The sequence below is a fragment of the Pseudonaja textilis genome, chromosome Z (genome assembly GCF_049901715.1).
Source record: "Pseudonaja textilis isolate UNSWEBS1 chromosome Z, rPseTex1.2, whole genome shotgun sequence".
In the NCBI taxonomy this organism is placed as follows: Eukaryota; Metazoa; Chordata; class Lepidosauria; order Squamata; family Elapidae; genus Pseudonaja; species Pseudonaja textilis.
The window spans coordinates 9677030-9699423 of NC_142008.1; the positions used below are offsets into that span (position 1 = coordinate 9677030).

At 34.8% G+C, this 22394-nt stretch overlaps 1 protein-coding gene across 1 annotated transcript in view; it reads right to left on the reverse strand.

Annotated features, from left to right (window-relative positions):
- PTPRN2 (protein tyrosine phosphatase receptor type N2) overlaps window positions 1-22394 on the reverse strand; it is a 609242-nt gene that overhangs the window by 118542 nt on the left and 468306 nt on the right. Inside the window, exon 12 of the mRNA XM_087917130.1 lies at window positions 16487-16702. Coding sequence (XP_087773256.1) covers window positions 16487-16702 — 216 coding nt within the window. The remainder of the gene's footprint in view (window positions 1-16486; window positions 16703-22394) is intronic.

The window sequence follows — 22394 nt, forward strand, 5'->3', positions numbered from 1 at the left end:
GGCCCCGTTTAAAGCACTGCCATAATAATTGCAGACTTCTGAGGCGGCCGTTTGAAGCTGCCAAAAACCCTCCCAAGCCAAACACAGGGAACAGTGTGGATGTTTAGTCTAATACACCTCCCTGAAATACCTTACAATCGGTGCAGATTGGCCTTCAGCCGATCCATTGTCGGATAGTCTGGGCCAAAGCCCTGACTGATCTTTTATTCCATTTTGACAGCTGCCTAAGTAGTAGACTGGACTGGCTGCCCAGGAAATAGCATACAGGATTGTTTTTTGAGTAATTTAGGCCTAGTTTTCTATAGATTTGAGTTTTGTAGGAGCAAAAAAATATGTCGTCTAGCTAGCTAACCAAATAAATTTCTGGGGCACCCTTAGCCACAGGGGAGTGTTCTCAAAGATCTGACAGACTCAGTCCAATCAGCAAGCAGCGACGATAACCCAATCCTGATAACCCAATCTCCACCACAATGGAGAACAATGACATTTAATCATTATTAATTAATGTTCCACTTATTTTAGAGGTCTACCCTAAGGATAAATCTGGATTCAGTATACAGTATTATCAATACCCTTCTTGATACTTGTAGACCTACATCTGTAAGCTTGTATGGAAACTACCTTTTAACTCTTTAATTAAAAAACCCAAGCATCATAATTCCATCTATAGATGAAACTTAAAATATGAGATGGGGACAAAAGTAAACAGCATTTTGAGAAACCATAGAGAATGAGATGTCTTGGATCAGGAGATCTCAAATTCCTTATTATATACATACATAGAAACTGAGATAAAACATGAAAAAACAGTTTTATTTCTTAACTATTATTCCATCAAATAAAAAGCAATATTAACTCTAAAAAACTAAAGTCAATACAGAATATAGTATCTTATATCTGACATATCCATCTTAAGATATGTTTGCATTGTTTTAGAAAGGTTCAATGATGATTCTTCTTGCTCCAGAACTTCCCTTTCTGTTTTCTGAATATATTCACTTAATTCCATTACTTATTTGCTTATGATACATAAGTGATATAGTCATACAATAAGATTTTTTTTCAATCAACAAAATACTTTATTTTCAGAATAATAGCACAATCACTATGAGCTGGACAAAAACTCATTTATTAAATACCTTCAGCAGGGGGCAGCATGATAACATTTCAAACACCCTGCTTGTAATTTTTCTCTCTTCTGACATAAGTTTAAAAAATTAAAGCACTGCATTTAATTCAGAATTTTTCAAGATTTATAATGTTGTTTATCGTATGCAATTATATTTTATTCCCTTATTATCTTATTATCTCACATGTGCCTAAAATATTGAAAAATATTCAGCTCTATTTTTTAAATGGTTTCTTGATACAGTAAAACAAAATGTTTTGTTCCTCTGATGTTTTATGTTTATAATTTTATGAAATGTCAGCTATTTAAAACTACTCTTCTGATGAGCAGCCACTTACAATCATTCTAGTAACTAAATAAAAAGGAAGTACACAGACAGAACCTGGGGTCAAAACTCAAGATAGCAAACCTATTTGTAAACCTACTTTTAAGTTTCTCACTTTCCTTAATATTAACCAAAAGTAGATTCCCAGAATAGTAAGAACAAAGAATTACTGCACATCAATTTCTTTTAGTGAAATGTTTATAGTTCATATAAAAATTAAATAATAACATTTTAAATAGATAATAGATAATAATAAATTTCAGACTAGCTCCTTTCTAGATTTTATGAGGGAGAAGTACATTTGGATTTGCAAGATTTTGTTTCTATGTTTTACAATAGAAGATTGCACAATTCAACAGGTTCCTGATCTGCTGTACCTTGAAGCCTCACATCTATCGGTAGTGACCGAGCTATCATTTTAGAAACTCAATTATTTGGAATCCTGTACTTTATAGACAATAATCAATACCAGTGTTATGGTCATTCCTTCTACTTAATTCACATGAAGAATGGGTAAAAGTTCCTAGAATTTGAGAGAAACAGATTCCTTTGCCAAACTGGACAGAGATGCCAACTAATAAAAAATATAAAGAGATTATTATTTACCAGAGCAACTATAGGGTAAATATTAAACCTATTATGGGTCTTCACAGCAATACTGAAACTTGATATAAATTTGAGCCTCAGATTACTTATAGTAGAATTCACCACATGTGATACAGAAGGAAAATATAGACTAAATATTGAACAATATAAATATTGTATGAATAGCAAAAACGGCTATATAATTTGAAAAAGAGGTAATAAATGTACCTCAGATTTCCCCAGTTTAGCATCTGTCTGATTAGATTTTGTCTGCTTTTCATTTAGGAATTCAGTGTGCCACCAATTCTGAGAGATAAATTAGGCTGGGAGAATATGAGTGGCTCCAAGTGGCTCAGTGAGCTTCTATGACTGACTACGCCAAGTTACCCAGTGAGATTCTATGCTCAGGATTACAACCTTGGTTTTCCCACACTTACTTTAACCATTCTACTAACGAGAAGGAAGACTGGTCTAAGTCTGAAAGTGTTTTCTTAAGACAAATTTTATTTTATTTGATTAGAGTAATAATTTCTAATTCCAAGTAATAATCAACTGGAGATAACAAATAGCAAATTATAATGCTTACCTTTAATCTTTGTCATTTGAAAATGCTGAGTTTATATATTTCTAAAGATTATACATGAAATATGTATTATTCCTGCCACATCCTTTGGTTATCATATAATCCTTGCCTGTCATTACTGATTATATATACCATTGTCTGATATTTGAGGTAGCCTAGGTAAAGAAACAGATGCCACAAAGTCTTTGTTTTATTACTGAGGTATAAGAGAAACTTTGAAGCTTGACAAAAAATTTCTGTCCTCGGTCTCTTATACCAAAAAGAAATAAGGATTGCACAACCTTGAGTTTTTTCCTCATCCCTTTCCCTCTCTTAGGATTAAGCTGGTGTTCAGTTATTAATATCTTTTTCAAGGCATCTCCATTTTCCATTACATTCAGAAATATTTTTATTTTTCTCTAATATGAGTTAGAACAGCTAGCAAAAATAGTATAGCTGAAAATCCAACAATTTTACCAGCGGGGTTGTATAATTTACAACCAAATAAATTTTTTCCGCATAAATGGTGCTCTTTATAGTAGTGTGTTTTTAAAGAACTCAATTCTAAAAATATTCACTCCTCCTTTCAAGTTACTGTTCAGGAGTCTCACTGAAGCTATTATACTTGTGTCTAAATTATTACTGAAAGCACAAGAATATTCATCCTGTAAATAATAATAAAAAAGAAGAATTTCTTGGCCACTGGAGACTATATTACATCAGCACTTTCATAGGAAACTTTAACAAAACATCTACTGTACACAAGATGTAAAATAAAATCTGCACTTGCGTGGCTAAGAATGTATGAACATTTACATTACTTTGTCTGCTTCAAAACATGTTATTCCAGAGACAAAAGCTATCTACAACTGGGGATCTTCTTCCTTGATTTGTTATATCTATAAAATGCAGACAGTAATGTCATATTTAATTAGATGACTACAGCTTGTTTCTTCCAATCTCTATTTCAGTTTTAGGACATAAGGGTAGCATCTAATCAAACATTTTCTTCTCAATAGATCCAAGTAGTATCTTGGAGAGTTTATAAGCCAGGCATGAAGAAAATATTCTTTCCCAATTTGAATTGAAAAACAACTTGCTTCCAAGGATAGAGCCTCCAGGAAACTGAATACATAGGTCAAGTGAAGAGCAAATACCGTAAAATAACAAAATAATATCTCACTTTCCCATCCACTTGTTTGTTTCAGTAAAAGGAAATCTATACAAGCAATTGAAATTATTTTTCCTTCAGGTTGAGCTCAATTCCTGTGACTTCATGGATACCAGGTGATGATTTTGGCAACAGTACAGAAACAGATTGACATTGTATTCTCCTGAGGATTTTTTTTCTTCCTAGTCTGGCCTACATCACTGGAATTTTCTGGTGATTTCCCCATCCAAGTACAAGTGAGAAGTACCACTGCTTATTTTTATCAGTCAAAATCAGCAACATGCTGTCCCCTGGCTAAGCAATATACTTATTGGTACAAGTTGAAAAGCTTGGAAACATCAAAAGGACTGCCAGGAAAATGAAGGAAGTTCCATACAAACAACCATGGTAAACTTATTCCAGAAGTGGGTATCACCATTGAAAAGATTTTTTCCTAGAATGTATCAAAATGCCTCATATGGTCAGGGAATGTAAGGAACAGCTCTAATAAAAACATCCAAAAGGACAAAAAAATTATACAACAAAGACAATCCAGACTGACTTTAAAGATGAATTAGGATACTGAACTGGTTAGAATCCAGTATATCTAGTGGAATATTGGCGTAAGATCACAGCTCATGATTATTCTGTCCATGGTTACTCACTTCCCCCAGTGGATTAGTACAATGTACACTATATGGGACTGACCTTGAAGAACATCTGGAGACTGCAGATTTAGATTCACACTCTGGGATCTACTGTCTTATATCCATACTTACCATCAAGAAGGATTTGATTAAAAATAGTAAAATGATGGGAATTCTGGTGCAAGAGATTATGTAGTATTAAGAGGTTTTTATTTTAACAAAGAGCTCAGGAACAGAATAGACATAAACTAAGGATTTCAGAAAGTTTAATAGCTTCAATTTTCAATTTTAATAACTGCAAAATGGAAAGTACAATGGAAATAAAAGTTGTCATAGCCACTAAGAAATATCTAAGGAAGCCAGTGTGTTAAATAGACAACTTACAAAGAAGATTAAACTAAAAAAAGGATGCTTATTGGAAATGGAAGAAAAGCTAATGATCAAAAATGTTGGAATAGATTAGGAGGATAAAGTAAGGCAGAAAATAAGCTAAGGCTAGAAGGAAGCAAAATCCAGCAATAAAAATGTATTCAAATATTTCATTGGCAAGAGGAAGACAAAGGAGATGGTGAATATTCTGATTACTCCCCAAATACAGAAATCTTTATAGAACCAAGAGCAAGGAGGAGAACGTAAGTCCTATTTTACCTCCGTCTTTACATCTGGAAGAAATTGTGATTTTAGTAGCAAAAATTGGCAACAAACATAACAGGGATGGGTGCAGGTCAGTATGAATGTGGTAAAAGATCTTCTAGTTGAAACTGAATGCCACTAAGTACACAGGGCCTGGGGAAACATACTTTAAAATACTGAAAACATTGGCTAAAGAATTGCTGGGACTACGGTCATCTAGGAATTCTGGGGAAGTGTCAGAAAATCCAAGAACAAAAAATACAACACTCTTCCATCCCTGTTATCAAGAAATAAAAAAAAATCCCTTCATTATCTGTGAGTCTAACATGAATACATGAAAAGGTGTTAGAGTAGGTAACAAAGATGTCAGATATATATATTTTTTGAAGATATGCCGTATTGTCAAACATAGGACTTATTAGACAAATCATGTCTCCTTCCTTGTCAAGATAACTACTTGATGAACCTTAATTTCAACAAAACTTTTTGAGATTTCATTCTTACTGGCATTCTTACTGACAAGCTGTTTAGATATACGGTTTAGTTGACATTACAGTATGGTAGGTTTACAACTATAAGTAACCTTGGGGATTTTTCAGGCCCAGTATTATTCATTGTCTTTATTAATGATTTGGACAATGGGATTGATGAGAGAATTATAAAATTTATCAATGACACAAAATTCTAGCGACCATACACGATGACAAATGCAACTAAATCTAATGTGGGCAATGGAACATAAGACAATGGTGTCAGCCAGCTTCTACAAGGCATACTACAGTTTTGAAGTGTATTAAAAGTAACACCATAAGCCTTTTTGCCGGGGAGACTCTATTTGGAATATCATGCATGATTCAGGGTATTGGTAGGACTCAGTGAAAGACAACAAAAATAATAGAGAGATATAAGGACATGCTAAATGAGAATACTCTGGAGCTTGCTCATTTTGAGAAAAAAGACCGAGCAGAATCATGGAATCAGTGTTCAAATGCAAGAAAGCATACCACAGATGGCAAATAATTATTTTCCACTAAAAATAGGATTAGAAATAATGGACATATGTTGAAGCTAAGTAGATTTTGCCTTGGTCATATAATTTATACAAAAGTGGAACAGTCTATTTATGAAGTCTGTGGGTTCTCCATACCTACAGGTTTGTTTGTTTGTTTGAAGAGGCTAGATAGCTATCTCTAAGATGATTTTTCTGAAAAACAAAGAGTTGAACTAGATGTTTCTTCATGCCAGATGCTCTAACTCTACAGTTCTATGGTGAATTCTATGATTCTATGTCTTTCCTCTTCTTCTCTAGATGACTATATCATGTTGGAAGTTATTTGATAATTATTATAAAAATACATCTCAGCTAAAAATCAACAGTACTATTTGAAACAACGAATTCCACAAGTCAATGTGTGAAACAGCAGTCTTCATGAATTATAACCAATTATTTCTAGAAAATCATTCTAATATTCAAAGAAAGTACAAAAATTTCTAATCTCTTCTGTGAAGGATGTCAGCTAAAATAAATTTGATTTTTAATTTTCAGATTCTTACTGAATCATAACAGAGGTATCTATGCATAAATATGCACATTTCTGCAAACATTCTAAAAATAGCCTGTTTTTTTAAAAAAGAGACTTGTCTTTGCACATAGTCCTAGATCTTAGAAAAAAAACAAAAACAATATTCAGTACATTTATTTATGGCACTTGTTAGCCAGGGATCACTGAGGTGGCTGGCTGCCTCTGTGAAAGGAATTTTTTCAGGCGGTGTTATCTTTACCCGCAGGATGTCTCCTTTCTTGTCCCTACATAGTTTATTCGCTAACAGGAATCGAGCCCCCGAGCTGCCGACCACAGCAGTTCACAGGCACAGTGTGAGCCACTGTGGCCCCCCTATATTTAGGACAGTACTGTATTTTTTTAAAGAGAATTGTACTGAGTACAGACTGACTGTATTCAATACAGTACAGGTAAGGAGTGGGAAAATTGCTGAGTGGCAATTTATTCTTTCCAACCTCACATCTCTTAAAGTATAAAAGAAAAAGGCCGCGTTGAGTACCAAGGCACACATACATGCATTTCCTGGGTCCAAAGTCCATACTGAGTTCAGAAGGCAAATAAATCACGTCAGGTTATAATGGGAATCAGAAAATAACAGCTATTTTAACAACTAATAATAGATTATGAGTTCCTACATTCCACTACATGTCTAAATATATATTATTTCAATCTAATTTCCACTATTTATTGAAAGATATAGAAAGTTTTTTTTAAAAAAAGTTTAGCCCAGGAGCAAAATTTTATTGACATTTTACTGAAGCTGAGATTAATAAAACAGGAAAAGAAAAATACATGTTTCAGAGTAAAACTGATGCTGAAGTAATCAAAGGAGTCAACTTCAAAAGATTTTTTTTCTATGAGGAATATCAGATTTTTTTTAAAAAATGACAACTACTTTCATGACACAATAAGCAATAACAGGTGCTAGCGTTCTTTGTTCTTTACCATGTTTACTTGTTGTCTTTATATTCTTGATACAATAGAGCTCCAATTAAAATATTTCACACGTAGGTAGATTAATTATGTCCTCCAGAATTTTAAAAGCTAGGTAGGACTTTCTCTCACATATTTCTTCCATCTTTAAACTATGTTGCTTTGGAAGTAATGCTTATTATATTTATTGCAGCATATTAAACAAACAAACAAATAAACATCATAGACACTGCACAACCTTAAATCACATCGCTACAGCCATATTTGGTACTAATTTCTTTGAGCCAAGACATCCAAGTACTCCCCACTACTGTCTGTTTTTCCAGTTAAGTTTCCTGTCTATGATCTAGACTTAATGCAAAAATGCAGCCACTAAAAATACAGCAAGCTGGAGAGTTGCTTAACTTTATTTATGTATTCTAGAAGCAATGAAAAAGCAATTTTCAAATTTCAGGGAAAGGGCAGATATTTCAATTTGTGTATGTGTGTGTGTGTGTATACACATGTGATACACAGAATTTAACTTTTCTTCAAATGAAACATATATAAAGGCAATGCCTTCTGTGCACCTTTTATTTTGTATAACCCATTTGTATATATACTTGTCTTCGTACACATACTATATGCAGTGAAAGAAGATAACTAGAAATACTATTTTTTTGCCTGACTTTGATAAAATCAGGGCTCGGGTCTGATTTTACCTGCCTTTCTTCCCATTCCCTTTTTAGATTTTTTGAGGAAACTTGATTTTAGACACTGAGTTGTCCAAAGAAGCACAAAACACCAAGTTACTATTTAACTATGAGCAGATACAAACAGCATAAGCCTGACCTGACAGAAAGAGATGACTTGCACAGATAAAATGACAGAACTTTGAAGGAATAATACAGTATAAAAGAATACAATGAGGAATGGGGATAGATGAATGAAAGGAATGGATTTGAAATGAAACACTGGAGCCTAAATTACAAAAGAGAACATTCTTGAAATGGGAAAGATGATGACAACAACTGGCTTCACAGAGCAAATCAGCTTCATTTGTTCTTCTCTTCCTCAGCACCTCTTCTCATCTGATCCTTCATCTGAGAGATCGATAAGTTCCAACAAATAATGAGAACATCAGTAGGGCAGAAAGAAGGATGTTCCATGTTAGAAATATCTTTAAAGATAATGCTTGACTTTCAACTTTCTCTTCTCTTAAAATTAGGGTGTATGCTGCTGATACCAAGGGCGATAGAAACATGGGAGAAAAAAGAAAACATGGGGAAAGGATTGATGGGGATACGTAAACAGAGTAGGAATATGCAAGCAGAGTAGTTTTGAGAAATAGACACTGGAATTATAGCAAAATAGAGTATATAAAAATAGTACGGTGTATAGATCCAGATTCCCCAAAGTGGTCAATATTGGTCTCCAAGAGTTGACTGCACTATCCATGACTGGTATTATTATTCATAATATCAATAGTTAAAGGAGCATTTACTAAATTATTTTCATACAAAAAATTTGTGGGTTGATAAAGAATCTGTTCATAAAGAGGATGATGAGCTGAAGAATTTGGAGTTCCTATTGAGATGATACATTTTATAAATATTTAATAAGCCTTAAGTAAAAAAAATCCTAAAAAGCTAAGCTTGGTACATTTATTAATCTTATGCACACAGCTTACGTGAAAATATAAAAGAACATACCTAGGATAGCAATTCTAAGAGGAAGGGGAATGAATGATGATGAGCTATGTATGTATCATGTGATCAAACAAAAGATAGTGTTGTGAATATCTTAGAGCTAGATTTTGCAGAGCTATCCAAACAAATAGAGGGTGTTTGAATTACTTTTCCCAGATGAATTCCTAAGGTGTTTTGGGACCAAAATCAGGTAGAAACATCATTAAGCTTCCTCAAACCTACACTTAGAGATATTCAGGAGGGCAGAGCCAACTTAAGAGCTCAGGCTGATAAATGTAGGAAGCCCAGAAAAGAATTCCTGGCTGAAGAATCAGTGGATAGCAATGGGACCCACAAAACTGGTGAGGAGAAAGAGTGACAGTAGCATTATCACATACTACAACATACATAAAAAACCCTCGTACCTGTAAAGTAAGCTATTATTGATAAGTATTTAATAGTTAAAGAAGCCTACAATTTAAACAGCTTCAAGCCTTCACTGTTCATAAAATCTTGTGAAAGTAGGTTTTTTTCCCAGTATGAAAGTATGCAGTTATGTAGAAAAAATGCATGGGCAAATCAGAAGAGAAGCAAAAAGCACTGGGAACCAGAGAAAGAAAAATTCTGGGAAGTGAAAATATACAGCATACAATGTACATGCCTGAGGTATTCAATGCAACAATATGCAAGTTCAGACTAATCTTTGCCTACCTAGTTCATAAATGTTTCAGGGTTTGTATTACCAAATGATAGAAATTTTGCACGGAGCAAAATAGTTGGGGTCTGTCTGTACCCTATGTAATAGTAACACCTATTGCAAGTGACTGAATTAACTCTTTGTTAATTGTTAAACTCAGAAAGAGTGAATTAGAGACTTACACAAACTTTTAGTACAATGAAAGGTAGAATCAGACTAACAGCTACTGCAAAATAAAATCCTAGCAATTCTGGCAAAAAAAATTGAACCAGGAGAGTGTTGGCTATTCTGGCTTGCCTCAAGAAATGAAAAAGAAAAGTGCCAAAATGCCTAACACCAGCTGCTTTCCCCTCCTGTCATTAAAAAGTAGGCCAAACACAAATGTCTAAATAAGAAAAGTTTATTTCATGAATATAAACATTCCTGCAAAGTCCAGGAGTGATTTTAAGGACAAATCTTGAAATGTCATGAATACTACCTTAATTTAACAGTCTTTTTTTTTTCAGTTTTTCAATTCCTGTTCATTTTCCTCATGACATTAATATGTTTTAATATATTAGCCCCATAAAATACGATATTGAATGGACTTAAATCGACATTCACCAATTTAATAAATATATAAAACAAAGAAGATAAGTAGTTTGAGGCTAATTAATATATATATATATACTACATAGTATATACAATACTATATGCCTCCCAGATATCTGATTCAATTTAATTTGTTGCTTTTCTTTTTAAACATTTCAGTTTTCCACAAAGAAATGTCATTTTACAACCTATTCTTTTGCGTTTTTTAAAAATTAGAACAGACTTGTTAGTTTGAACTACACAAAGAAATCCCTGACATGGGAACCAATAATGGCATAATTGCAATTCCTGTTACTAATATTTTAAATTAGGAGTAATTAATACTAAAAACATTTTAGAAAATGAATTTTTGAAAATGGCAAAAAGAATTCTATTAAGGATATAATTTTTCTGCATGTGTTATATCTTAGAATTTCAAATAATGATATTACTCACCACGGCAGAAGCTTTTGATAAATATCATGAAAATGAAGTGTAAAAAATTAAAGCATTTTTGCATCAAGAATATCACATTTTACAACCCAATATAAATGAACAAAATACAATCCTTTGTATTTTAGCTATATTGGTCTGATCAATTTGATACCAACAGATTTTATTTAAATATCAGGTTCAGACACTGCTAATAAGTATGTCCAACCATTCATGTAAATGCTTCTCTTTGATTCAGGCAATTAGTTTGATTTTAGTTAAGTTAGTGTAGTTAAACAGCATACATAGTAATTAATCATTCATGTCTATCCCACATGATGACGACTCTAATCTGGATTAATCATATATTCAAATATACATATCTATTTTGTATAAAAATCCAGATTTATGGGGATTTTTTAAAAAGATGCAAACTGTTTTAATTCAGCGAGATTGCAAAATAAATATAAACCAAACTAATTCCATTCTGTCATTTGGACTGGGAGAGATATTTTCATGACAGAACAAAATTAAGTCAATACACTAGTTCAATAAAAAAAAAATCCAAGAAGCAATCCTACCATTTTTCTATTCACGCTCAGTTTTCCTCTTCTTACTTCACTCAATGCACCTCCATAGATTCTACAAGTACATTCATAATGGAGTATTCGATAGGTCTCTCAAACTAGAACAATTCTCTAAGTGATACAATAAAGTGTTTCAGCATTTTGAATATACCAACTTGTCAGATGCTATTTGAACTTGCCTGCTTATTTTTGATGCAATTGCAAAATAATATTTTTCCCTAGCTTTATACAGCTTATTAAATTCTAATTGCTTATAAAGTTTTTTATATTTTAGAGCAAGCAGATGTGTGTATAATATGTATTACAATGTACATATGTTTGCACATACAAACACTTGATGTTTTAAAACATATTTATAAGCTGCATACAGAAATATGCAGCTATTTAAAATAAGAACTATTATTCATACGTTTAAACAAGTAAGGCTGGACAAAAGAATAAATACAAACCTTGGGATCTGCCTTGCTCTTGATTGAATCACCCTAAATATTATTTGAGTAACTTGTTACTAAGTTCAAATGAATAATGGAAGTTCTAAAACAAATAGTGTATTTCAGTATAAAGATAAGTATAGTGTGAGTTCAATATAATGTTATTTAGTAACAAGATTAATCTCCCTTAGAGGAAGAATATTTTATTGCCAATTCCCAGTGTCCAAAGAGCTTGTGTTACTAATGAATGTTTCTAATAATGTTTCTAGAATGTATATGTGTATGTACATATCCACCTTTTTACCTACTTATCTACCTAGTTAGCAAATAAATTAATTGGCTACCATCTTGCCCAGGATAGTATACTGGCAGGCAGGAATCAAAAGAAATAGTGCAGTTAGAATAATATAAACAGCTCTTGGAACAATGGAGCATCCCTAAAGAGCAACTGTCATCAATGCACACTTTCATTAATAAATTGCTCACTGATGATGACATCAATGACAATGAAAATATGCAATCACTATTAATGTTTACACATTGTTCCCCTTGCACTTCATGCTTGAATGCTTTACCCCCACAGTTACATACTATCATATGGCTTCTTTCTTTCTTTCTTTCTTTCTTTCTTTCTTTCTTTCTTTCTTTCTTTCTTTCTTTCTTTCTTTCTTTCTTTCTTTCTACCTACCTATCTACCTACCTACCTACCTACCTACCTAACTATGGAGGTTCAATTCTGTAAAATATCAAGTATCCCTTAAAGACATTTTAGTGGTTTCATCAACAACCTCCCAAAATCAAAGAAGAAAATAGAATTCCCAGGATGCTAGACTGGCTCTACTTATAGAAACTGAAAGGAAGCCATAACAGCAGCAGCAATCACAGTAAGAAAACAAGTAAAGCAACACAAAGGGAGCAGTAAGAATCTGTTTTAATGCCATGATTCTGATGGTGTTTCAAACATATTGTTATTTGTGCAGCTAAGAAAGTATATGTATGATTATATAAAATGGACATAAAAGTAGATGAAGTTTGCCCACATGTAAACTGAACATATAATAATTAACATATCTTTGCATCTCATATGGGTTATGGAAAAAAATGCTTGCGAAATCAAGTTATATATATATTTTAAAAAAACTAAGATGCATCTATTATGAGCTCTGTTCAGAAATAAAAATAATCAAGTCAAACAAAATTCATAACTGCGTGACTATATTTAACAATCCCCAGAGCCTAAATACAATCTCAAATGTTCAAACCAATTTCTAATTCAGCTTACCTCATATTTTTATATATACATATGCTGAAAAGTTGTTCCATGGTTGACAAATTTGATTTGTTTAATTTATTAACAACATCCTAAAGTTTTGGATCCTGTTGCCAAAGCATACCATATAAGTATAAATATTTGTGTCAGGAAGAAAATAACTACTGATTGGTGCAACATAGACTTATGTTTCATCATATTTATTTTATTTCTCTATAACTAGGGTCAATGTGAACTCCACTGTTATTTCAAAGTGCTTTCAGGAGCTTATATGCCCATTAACTTCAGTTGATGTTTCACCATTGATTTCACCCTAAAATAAAATCTTGAATATTCTCTGATTGTCAAAATAATTTACAATATTTTATCCTCCCTTTTATCCTGCCAGTAGCACAATAATTCAAGTAGGATCATATCTTCTAACTATTGCCAAGGGACTATTTCTAACGAAACTCTCATGTTTGAATTGTTAATACCAAAGATAGTAAAGGCTTAATTTTTAAAAATAAAAATAGGCTCTGGTTTCTTTAACTCAACATCTGAGTAACAGTTACTACAATTATTCTTGCCAGTTAAATATATCCAATTTATCTTCTACTTGATTTTCATCATATAGAAAAAAATGATTAAAATCTTTAACATAATTTTAATTAAATCAGTAAATTATTGAGAAAGATCAAAAGAAAAAGCTGTACGTGAAATTTTTATTGTACATAGAACAGTTCTAAACATTATTTTTAGAGATAAACGTTCCTTGGATCAATAGGCTTATTCTAGATAACTTGGGATCAGCCAATAAAAACTTGCTAGTAAGAAATGAGTTTCTTTTTAAAGGATTGCTTCTATGGTATTCTACTATTCCAAGACTAACAAGCTTTTCCCTTTTCAACACCCCCAGGCAAAATTAGAAAATGAGTACCCATAACAGTACTTTCTTTATATGATAGAAACCCTATTATGCAAGCACCAGTTTTCTATGTTCTTTGTAACACTGTTAAGTCACTTTTATAGCCCCAGGTAACTCTGCCACACTAAACAGCACACCCATTAATCCAAACTTCCAATTATGAAAATCTTTTGAATGATCTCCCTGTGGCTATTTGAATACACGAAGTTGTCCTGTACTTGTTTTGATGAGGTGAGAGTAGGGGAGATTTCTATTCTCTCAATATTTTCACAGATTCTTTGTGAAAGTGAGCAAAACAATCACATTAATGTATATGAAAGGATTATTATTCACTAGAATCCGCAGTATGAAACTTTGGCACTTATTATACCTGGGAGCAAAAGAACAGAGGAGTTATTAAATTATTATGTGGTAAAGACAACATAGACATTAAAATTTTACAACACTATTTCGTTAGAATCTTATATATGATGAATTTAAAAACAGAAGTTAGGTTGCTTCCCAAAGATGAGAATAAAACCCTCTTCAAAATACACTTTTAAATTCCAATTGTCAAATCAATTCCCTTATTACAATTGTTCTAACAATTAATGGGTACGGGACTACATTGATGATGTTAGGGAAAACTCAAGATCATAATTAAAATTTATTAGATCTGGGCTGCACTTCCTAAACTCATTTACCACTAATTAAACTCTGTTGAATCTAGTGAGACTTACCTTTGAGTTGACACAATGAGGACCATAGTGTTAAAATGCTTTTCTTTTTTAGAAAAGACAAGTATATGGCATTATATCTTGGTTTAGCAATTTAAAAAAGATAATAAATGAAAATATAAGAATTGAAGCTTAAATTTCATTTAGCAATATGGATTCCTATTAAACAATACAAAACTCATTATCAAATCAATATCAACTTAACCAGTGTGCCCAAGAGAAATAGCAAAAGGGTCATTCCGAGAAACTCAAACAATTTTCCTGCTGGAAGAGAAAGATTTTAATTACAGATATTATTAACCAGAACTGCCACTAATACTGTATTCTGTTATTCTTTTGTTTATCACAAATAAGTATAATTACCTTCAAATTATTAATTTTATCAGCATTATTAGAATAAGATATGTTATATTGATTTAAATATATATTTAAAAATACCTAAAAAGTTTTCACCAAATGAATTGAACTAGTTTAATTGTTCATTGTTATTTATATATAGTTTCAGTATTAGTTTCCGTTTAGATAGCTTCATTTCGCTAGAAATTCTTTTCCTTGTCTTTTCCCCTCATAAGCTTTTCTCTGAATATTATATATATTTTTCTTCCTATACTTAAAATTAAAGTTAAGGGTTCTTCTTCTGAAACAGTAATAATTGGCATTTATTTGGACATATTTACTGTAACTGAAAATGTCTTTGGATAACTAACTTATACTAATATAGTTAGTACAAGTATAAAATATGAATTGAGAAAATAAAAAATAGAGGGAGAAAGAGGGATATTTAAAGATTTTTTAAATGTATGCTTTTATATACTAGGATATGGAAATATGTAAATTTTTCAGACAACACTATGTAAAAAAATACATGTAAATGACACAAAAAGTTTTAAAAATATTTCATTATCTGAATGCACAATTCCCTGTTTAAAGATGTGTTTTAGCATTTATATATCAAAGAAGTTTCATAGCCATTGCTGAGTAATACATGGTTTGTTTAATTACATAGCAATGCAGACAATAGAAGATATAGACTATTATAATAGGTGTTTCTCAGAAAGTTTCTGAAAAATTAAAGTTCTGTCTTAAATTGTTTATAATTTACTTCAGAAGATTTATTTATTTTCACACCTTCAATCTATTAAGTGCTACTTTCCCAGAATAAAACAGGCTTGCTTTGTTCTAGTTTCTACAAATGTATCAACATTGTATTCTGATTTATCTGAATAATGGAGAAACTGACATCTCTACAGGTCAAAGTTCATTTTCCTATCAGACCTTCAAGAATTTAATGATTCAAAAAGAGATGTTTTCAAATAACTGGATGATCATGCCTAATAAATAATAAATATTGTTATTTATTTACTGTGCAATGACAAATACTACGTATTAATCTTATTTTTTCCAGAGATATTTCAATTGGCAATTGCATATTTTAATGTTTCTAATTAAAGACATATTTACAGCAAACTACAAAAATAGACAAGATGAATAACCAGCAATAAAAAGCTGTTACAGTCTATCGGGGATTATTAATGGAAGAACACCCAATAAGGTATTAAAGAACGATATTTACCTCAGCTATAAATAAATAAAAGCAGCATTCCCTCACATGTGGGATAATAAATAACATTTAAGTATCCAACAAAAACAAAGAACTGATGGAATGGAGAAAGTCACTTTTACCTGATAAGTGGCAGTAGCATCCGAGCTGGGATCAGAGCCTAGGCTTATCAACTTCTCCTTTAGTTTGTGATGAGAGCCATGGCGGAGGCAGTAGATCACTCCAGAAGTCATAAGGACTCCCAAAATGCAAGCAATGGAGAGGAGTGTCAGTATGATAAATTTGGTGGTATCTTTCTCTTCCTGAGCATGGTGAGGCAAAAGTTCCAGCTTGTTTTTCTACATCAATATAAAAAAAGGAAGGGGAGGGAGACTTTATTTATTCATTGTCCACTTTTATCATTTTTAATCCTGCTAGAGAGACAATTCTTAATTGAATGTAGCTGTTATTTTTATTAAACAGATAAATTTGTAGTGTTTGCAATTATTTTTGTCAAAACAGATCTAAATTCTTTGGAATTGATTTTTATGAGATCCTTCCACGCATTCCATATTTACATACATACTACACACACACATACACATGCACACATACAAGTAAGTTGAGTAAATTTTGTTTTCTACTTATATATTTTGAAAAACACTAAATGGAGGCATTCTAAAACAAGAATCATTAAGTTTGGAGGTTGCAAATCCTTAAACAGCACAAAAGCAAAATAAAAAGTACTAAAATAAATGTAAATAGTCAAATTAACTGCCCCAAATAACTACCTTTTCTGCCTTTTAAATTAAAAAGATAACATCATTTTGATAACACTCACTGCATTGTTTATACCTTTAGAAAAAAAACAATTCAACTGTTGGATTGTGCAAAATTGGTTTTAGAAAGGACATATTCCGACAATAAGCTTCATCTATCTTATAGTCAGCTTTTCTCATGATACTTTTTATACAAATGGGAAGTGGATTTCTTCTGTTTTACTTATCATTCCAAATATCTGTTCAAATAATTTCTCCAAAAAAATTCTATTTGTTATTTTTCTTTATGGAGAATAATTTTCACATGGGAAAGCAAAATCCATCTCTTTCTTTTCCACCTTATTGTTCACAGAATGAAATAAAGTTTAGTCTTTCTCTTTTCTAAGGAAGAGGAGGAAAGAGAAACGTTTCAAACGTAATTCAATGTTGCCTTTTAAATTATGCGCGAGTCTCTATGTGCGCGCGGAGCAACAAAAAGGAAGAAATACAAAGTGATGCATTTTGTGCTTCACTCGCACAAAAGTTGTCCAATAATTTCCCCTCATTAGCTTCATTATAAGCTATATTAGCAACAATTAAAATCGCAACCTGACTATGAAAAGCCAGACACGGAAGATTGCAGGCGCGCTCATTTGGCCAGCGCTTCACATTTACCAGGGAAATGAATGGAAAAGCCGGCTCCTGCTTCAGCTCCAGCCGCTTTAAGATGCGAACAATTAGCCAAGTCCTCTTCACCGCCTCATTTCGTGGACTAACCACACGGATCTTTCCTCCCTCACTGCCAGGCCCGGCCTATTCATTATCACGCCTATCTTTCAGTAATTTTCTGCTCTGCATTCAGCTAGTCTACGTTTAATTTCCTCCCGGAGAGCCACGTCCACAAGCGGCACTTATATTAAGCCTCGGGCGGGCTTTTTTTTTTTTTTTTAATTTTTCACTTGCTTTCTCTTTCTCCCTTTTATTTCCTTCTTTTTTTCTCCCGCCCCTATCTTAGGGAAGCCGCCGAAGTAATTGGAACCGCGTCTTGGTGGGCTTGCCATTAATTAGCCTTCTTCTTAGCCGCTAGTGACCCCGACTTAAAAGAAAGGAAGGCAGAAGCAGGTCCGACCGACTCTTCTGCGTCTTCTTGCGAAGAGCGAGGCTCGCCGGCGAGGAGGCAGCACTAGAGGCCAGAGGCGCGCGCTCTCGCCCGGCTTCTCCGGGAGAGGCGGCCATCGCTAGCCGCTCGCGCCACCTTCACTGTCAAGCTAAATGAAGCCGAACCTAAACTCCTCTCCTGCCGCCGCTCCAAAACGCTAGAGCAACCGGGAAGGACGTGCGTGCGCTTCTCTCCTCCTCCTCCCGCCCACTCGCCAACGGGAGGAGTGTCTTTCCAAATCTCCACCTGTCTCGTCCCTTTCTCCAGGCGCGGAAAGGAGCGGGATAGGGACCCAGAGCCGCCAAATCAGAACCGCCTCTCAAGAACAGGCGCTGGGCCGGGTGTTCTTAGGACCACTTTCATCCCGACGCCGAACTCCCTTTCGGTCGTGATTGCCGGGAAGAGAGCGGTTAAAGGAAATATCTTCATTGCGGGGGTGTTGGGAAAGGGGAGGGTGTGGATACCTAGCCTCCGTTTGGCAGAGAAGGAAGTTAAATTCCATCAGCCACTTCCCAGAACTGGAAGCGCCTCAACTGAAATAGGCTTACTTCGAAAACACAGCCGGAAGCAACTCGGTTGGGAAGAGTCCCTCTCGACCATGACGGGCTCTGCCTCCAATGAAGGCAGAAAACGACCTGTCCCAAGATCCCATGGACAACTTTGGTTCAGCCAGTCGAATTCCACGCCCGTTCCCTCTCTCCGCAAAGCGAAGTAATTGCAAAGAGGCACTGCCGAGCCGAGAACAGGGCTTCAGAGGATCCAATTCCTAATAAACGCATTATGTGCAGAGAAATAAATGCATGCTACAAACTGCGAATCGCGTTTTCCTAGGAAACCCCGGCCGGCTGTGCAGCCGGTTGAGGAAGGAAAGGAGCAAGGTATACGGTTGCCCAAAAGTTCCTTCCCTGCCCAGCAAGGTGGCAGAGTCAGTGTCCGTAGCAGTAACAAAGGAGGAAAGCCCAGCAAGTGGAGAAGCAGTCACGGTCCCGCTTTGAAAGCAGGCTGCAAAGAAGCTCTCTGGCTAAGCCTCCGGTGCGGGCGCGTTTTCTAATAACGCTTGCAGTCTGCGCAGACTGCCATTCCGCTGCGAGGCAACTTTTCTTTTCCAACTGAAGCCAAGAAGGCTTCCGAGGCCGCTCTCCTCAAACTGGGCTGGGCGAGTATCCGAGAGAGGCGCGCTCTCTGGGTGCCCATTTCCCAGTGCCATCCAACGGCTCTCGAAGAAAAGGGTCTTTTCTTCAACTTCTCAAAGCTCTTCAAGCCAAATTCTCCCCCTCGCCCGGCGTTTGCTTTTCTTGGAAAGAGAGGTCCACTGTTGTGGGTCAGCCTCCTCCTCCCGTAGCATTGCTTTCTGGAGACAAGCAAGTCCTTGGGACTGCAGCCTAAAGACCTGGCCTTAGCTTTACCGTTAGCATTTCGCTGAATGGCCCCCAACCTTCTGGAAGTCGCCATTTCCGTTTAAACAGGAGCGTCCAAAAATTGGCCAGATTCGCCCCCTTTCTATCTTTCAGGCGGGGCGGTGCTCGCAACGGATCCTTCCACTTTCCGGAGCGGCTGGACCAACTGCTTCGAAAGCATCCCAACGCTTTCCCGGCAGCAGTGCTGTGCAGCCACAGCAAAGTGAAGGGAAAAGCCTTCCTATTCTTCTCCAGAATTTGATGTGTGGCCGGGTCTGTGGTAGATTTAGCTCTCATCAGCACCTACTGCAGCGCAATTCGATATGTGAATCCCAGCTCTGAAAACAAGCCATCCTTGATATTCTACCGAGCCCGCCTCCCTTAAGTGCTGTTCAACAGTTGATATCTTAGATGGGGAGGAACTACGCGCGCCACTCCTATTTTGTCTCCATACTACCCTTTCTTTTTCTGTAGCGCGCACCAACACACCAATGGCGGTTGCTAAGGGAACTTTACGTTTGCATCTGTACCTCTCTTGAGGGTCTCTAAGATTCGGATCCTAAGCTCACACATCTTGGGGAATGTGGATACTCACTGGCTCTACAAGACAGGCTCCTCAGCAGCTGGGTGTAAGATTACCTTGTAATTAGTTTTTCTTACTACTGGCCTTTTTAAGATTTCACACCAAGCACATACTGGTTAGTGGAAACCCACCGAGTGCCACAACCCTTTGTAACTAAGATGGCCTGTGCCTGCAAATCAAAGAGTTTCTAAGGACAGTTTCTAAGCAGTGTTACTCAGAAATAAGTTATTTATACAGAATCAGATAAAACACCTTGCCCAAGAAAGCTCAGGAAATTGTTTTTTTTTTTAATTCCCACTCATGTGTATTTAGAATTGCAAGTTAAACATGCCTAGAATCAGACTGAGATTGATACATTCAGGAGATGCTATCTTACTTCACTGGTAATAATCCATAAAATGTTGAGAGGGAATCTATGTGTGTGTGGGTAAATAGGATTATTTGAAATACTATGTCTTCAGTGGGAATATTCAAATAAATAATATACCTTCAAGGAAGAACTGATTTAGTTTTAAATTCACACGTGATGGTCCCTCTCCCAGCTTCAATTTCCTATCTGTATTTTGCGAGGTGTTACAGGTGATGGAAGTGCAGATTCTCCACACTTATGCATAAACGAATGTCTGAGAAAATTCTAAGTATTCTTAAATTTGAAGCTGGATGGGTTCTGCATTCACCTGAATGCAGGATAGATTTTGGCTTGAAGAACAATATCCCCTCTACGAGAAATGTTTAGGCTTCGAGATTCTAATTAGGAATATCTTCATACTGATAGCAAGTTATTAAGCAGGTACGGTGAAGAAAGAACACCCTTTTTTTATCTTCAGCAGCACTTTTTAAAACATACATATTCAAGTTTGCTACAGATTTAAGTTTGTTTTGTGATGGTCATTTGCATAACAAAATCCACCCCTCCAAATCCTTTGACCTGAATGGGTTTTCAGGCTGCTTTACAAATTGGTTCTTGTTGAAAATGAAGATACTGGGTGCTATTTTAAACAGGCCCAGAGTGTTAAGCTCATCTCCTATGCCAAACCCAGTATATTACTTCAAAAAGAGAGAGGTGGAAGTGCTCTGCCTCACTTTTGCCTTTCAAATAAAAGCATTTTCCCTTCAAATTAATCAGCACTTTGAAGCAGCATCAGTGATGAAGTAACTGGGTTGAGGACAACTATTTAAGTTGCACACAAAGAAAAGAAATTACCCTATTTTTTATTTGAAAGTGGCAGAAATCTATTCAGGACTGAAATCTGGATGCAGATCAAATAAACATCTTTGTCAGAAAGGTCACCACAATTAAAAAAAAAAACAGAAAATAAGTGTAGTGTGCGCAAAAGGATTTTCTATCATACTATCACGTACTTGTTCAGTTTCTCTTGTGTATTTTTGTTTTTTTCAGCAGTTTGGTTATTCTGAGATAGAATGATAAAAAGGCTAACTATAAAAGAAAGTTTATAAAAAGCCAGTTTGGTCTGGTAGGTAAGGCATCAAGTTAGAAGCCAGTTCTAGTTCTACCTTAGGTACAAAGTAGGTGGGTAACTTTGGGCTAGTCACTCTTTCTCTCAGCCTAGCCTACCTCAAAGAGTTGTTGTAGGGAATACAGGAGGAGAAGGATATATTAGATATGTTGACTATCTTGAATTATTTGTAAGGATAATAAAGCAGGATTTTAAAAATTGAAAATAAAATAAATACCTAACATAAACAGAACTCTGTGGTCTCTGCTGTCTCTACTGACTCTGCATGTAGATGAAAGATTATTTGCAACTTAACCTGAAATGAGTGCATGTTAGTTTTATAGTTGGTCAGAAACTAAAGCCAGCAGTTATATAGAACTGCCTGCAATTTATAGTCTTTATTTTAAAAGTTTAAACAACTTTCAGATTCCACTTTAATTCCCCCTCCACATTACTAGCCCAACCTTAACAAAAAATTAACATAAGCGATTTCACAAAAAGCTTATAACTATTTGCTAAACTAGTCTGTCCTTGATGAGTTAAACCAGTCTGTCCTTGATGAGCACTTGCTCTCTCAGAATTCCTGTCTTCCGTTCAATTGCATTCTATTCTCTTCCCCCATGGACTTAATGCCGTTTAGGTGAAAGATTCTAAACTATTCTAATATTCCTTCTGTTTAGTTTTGCCTGGATTAAAA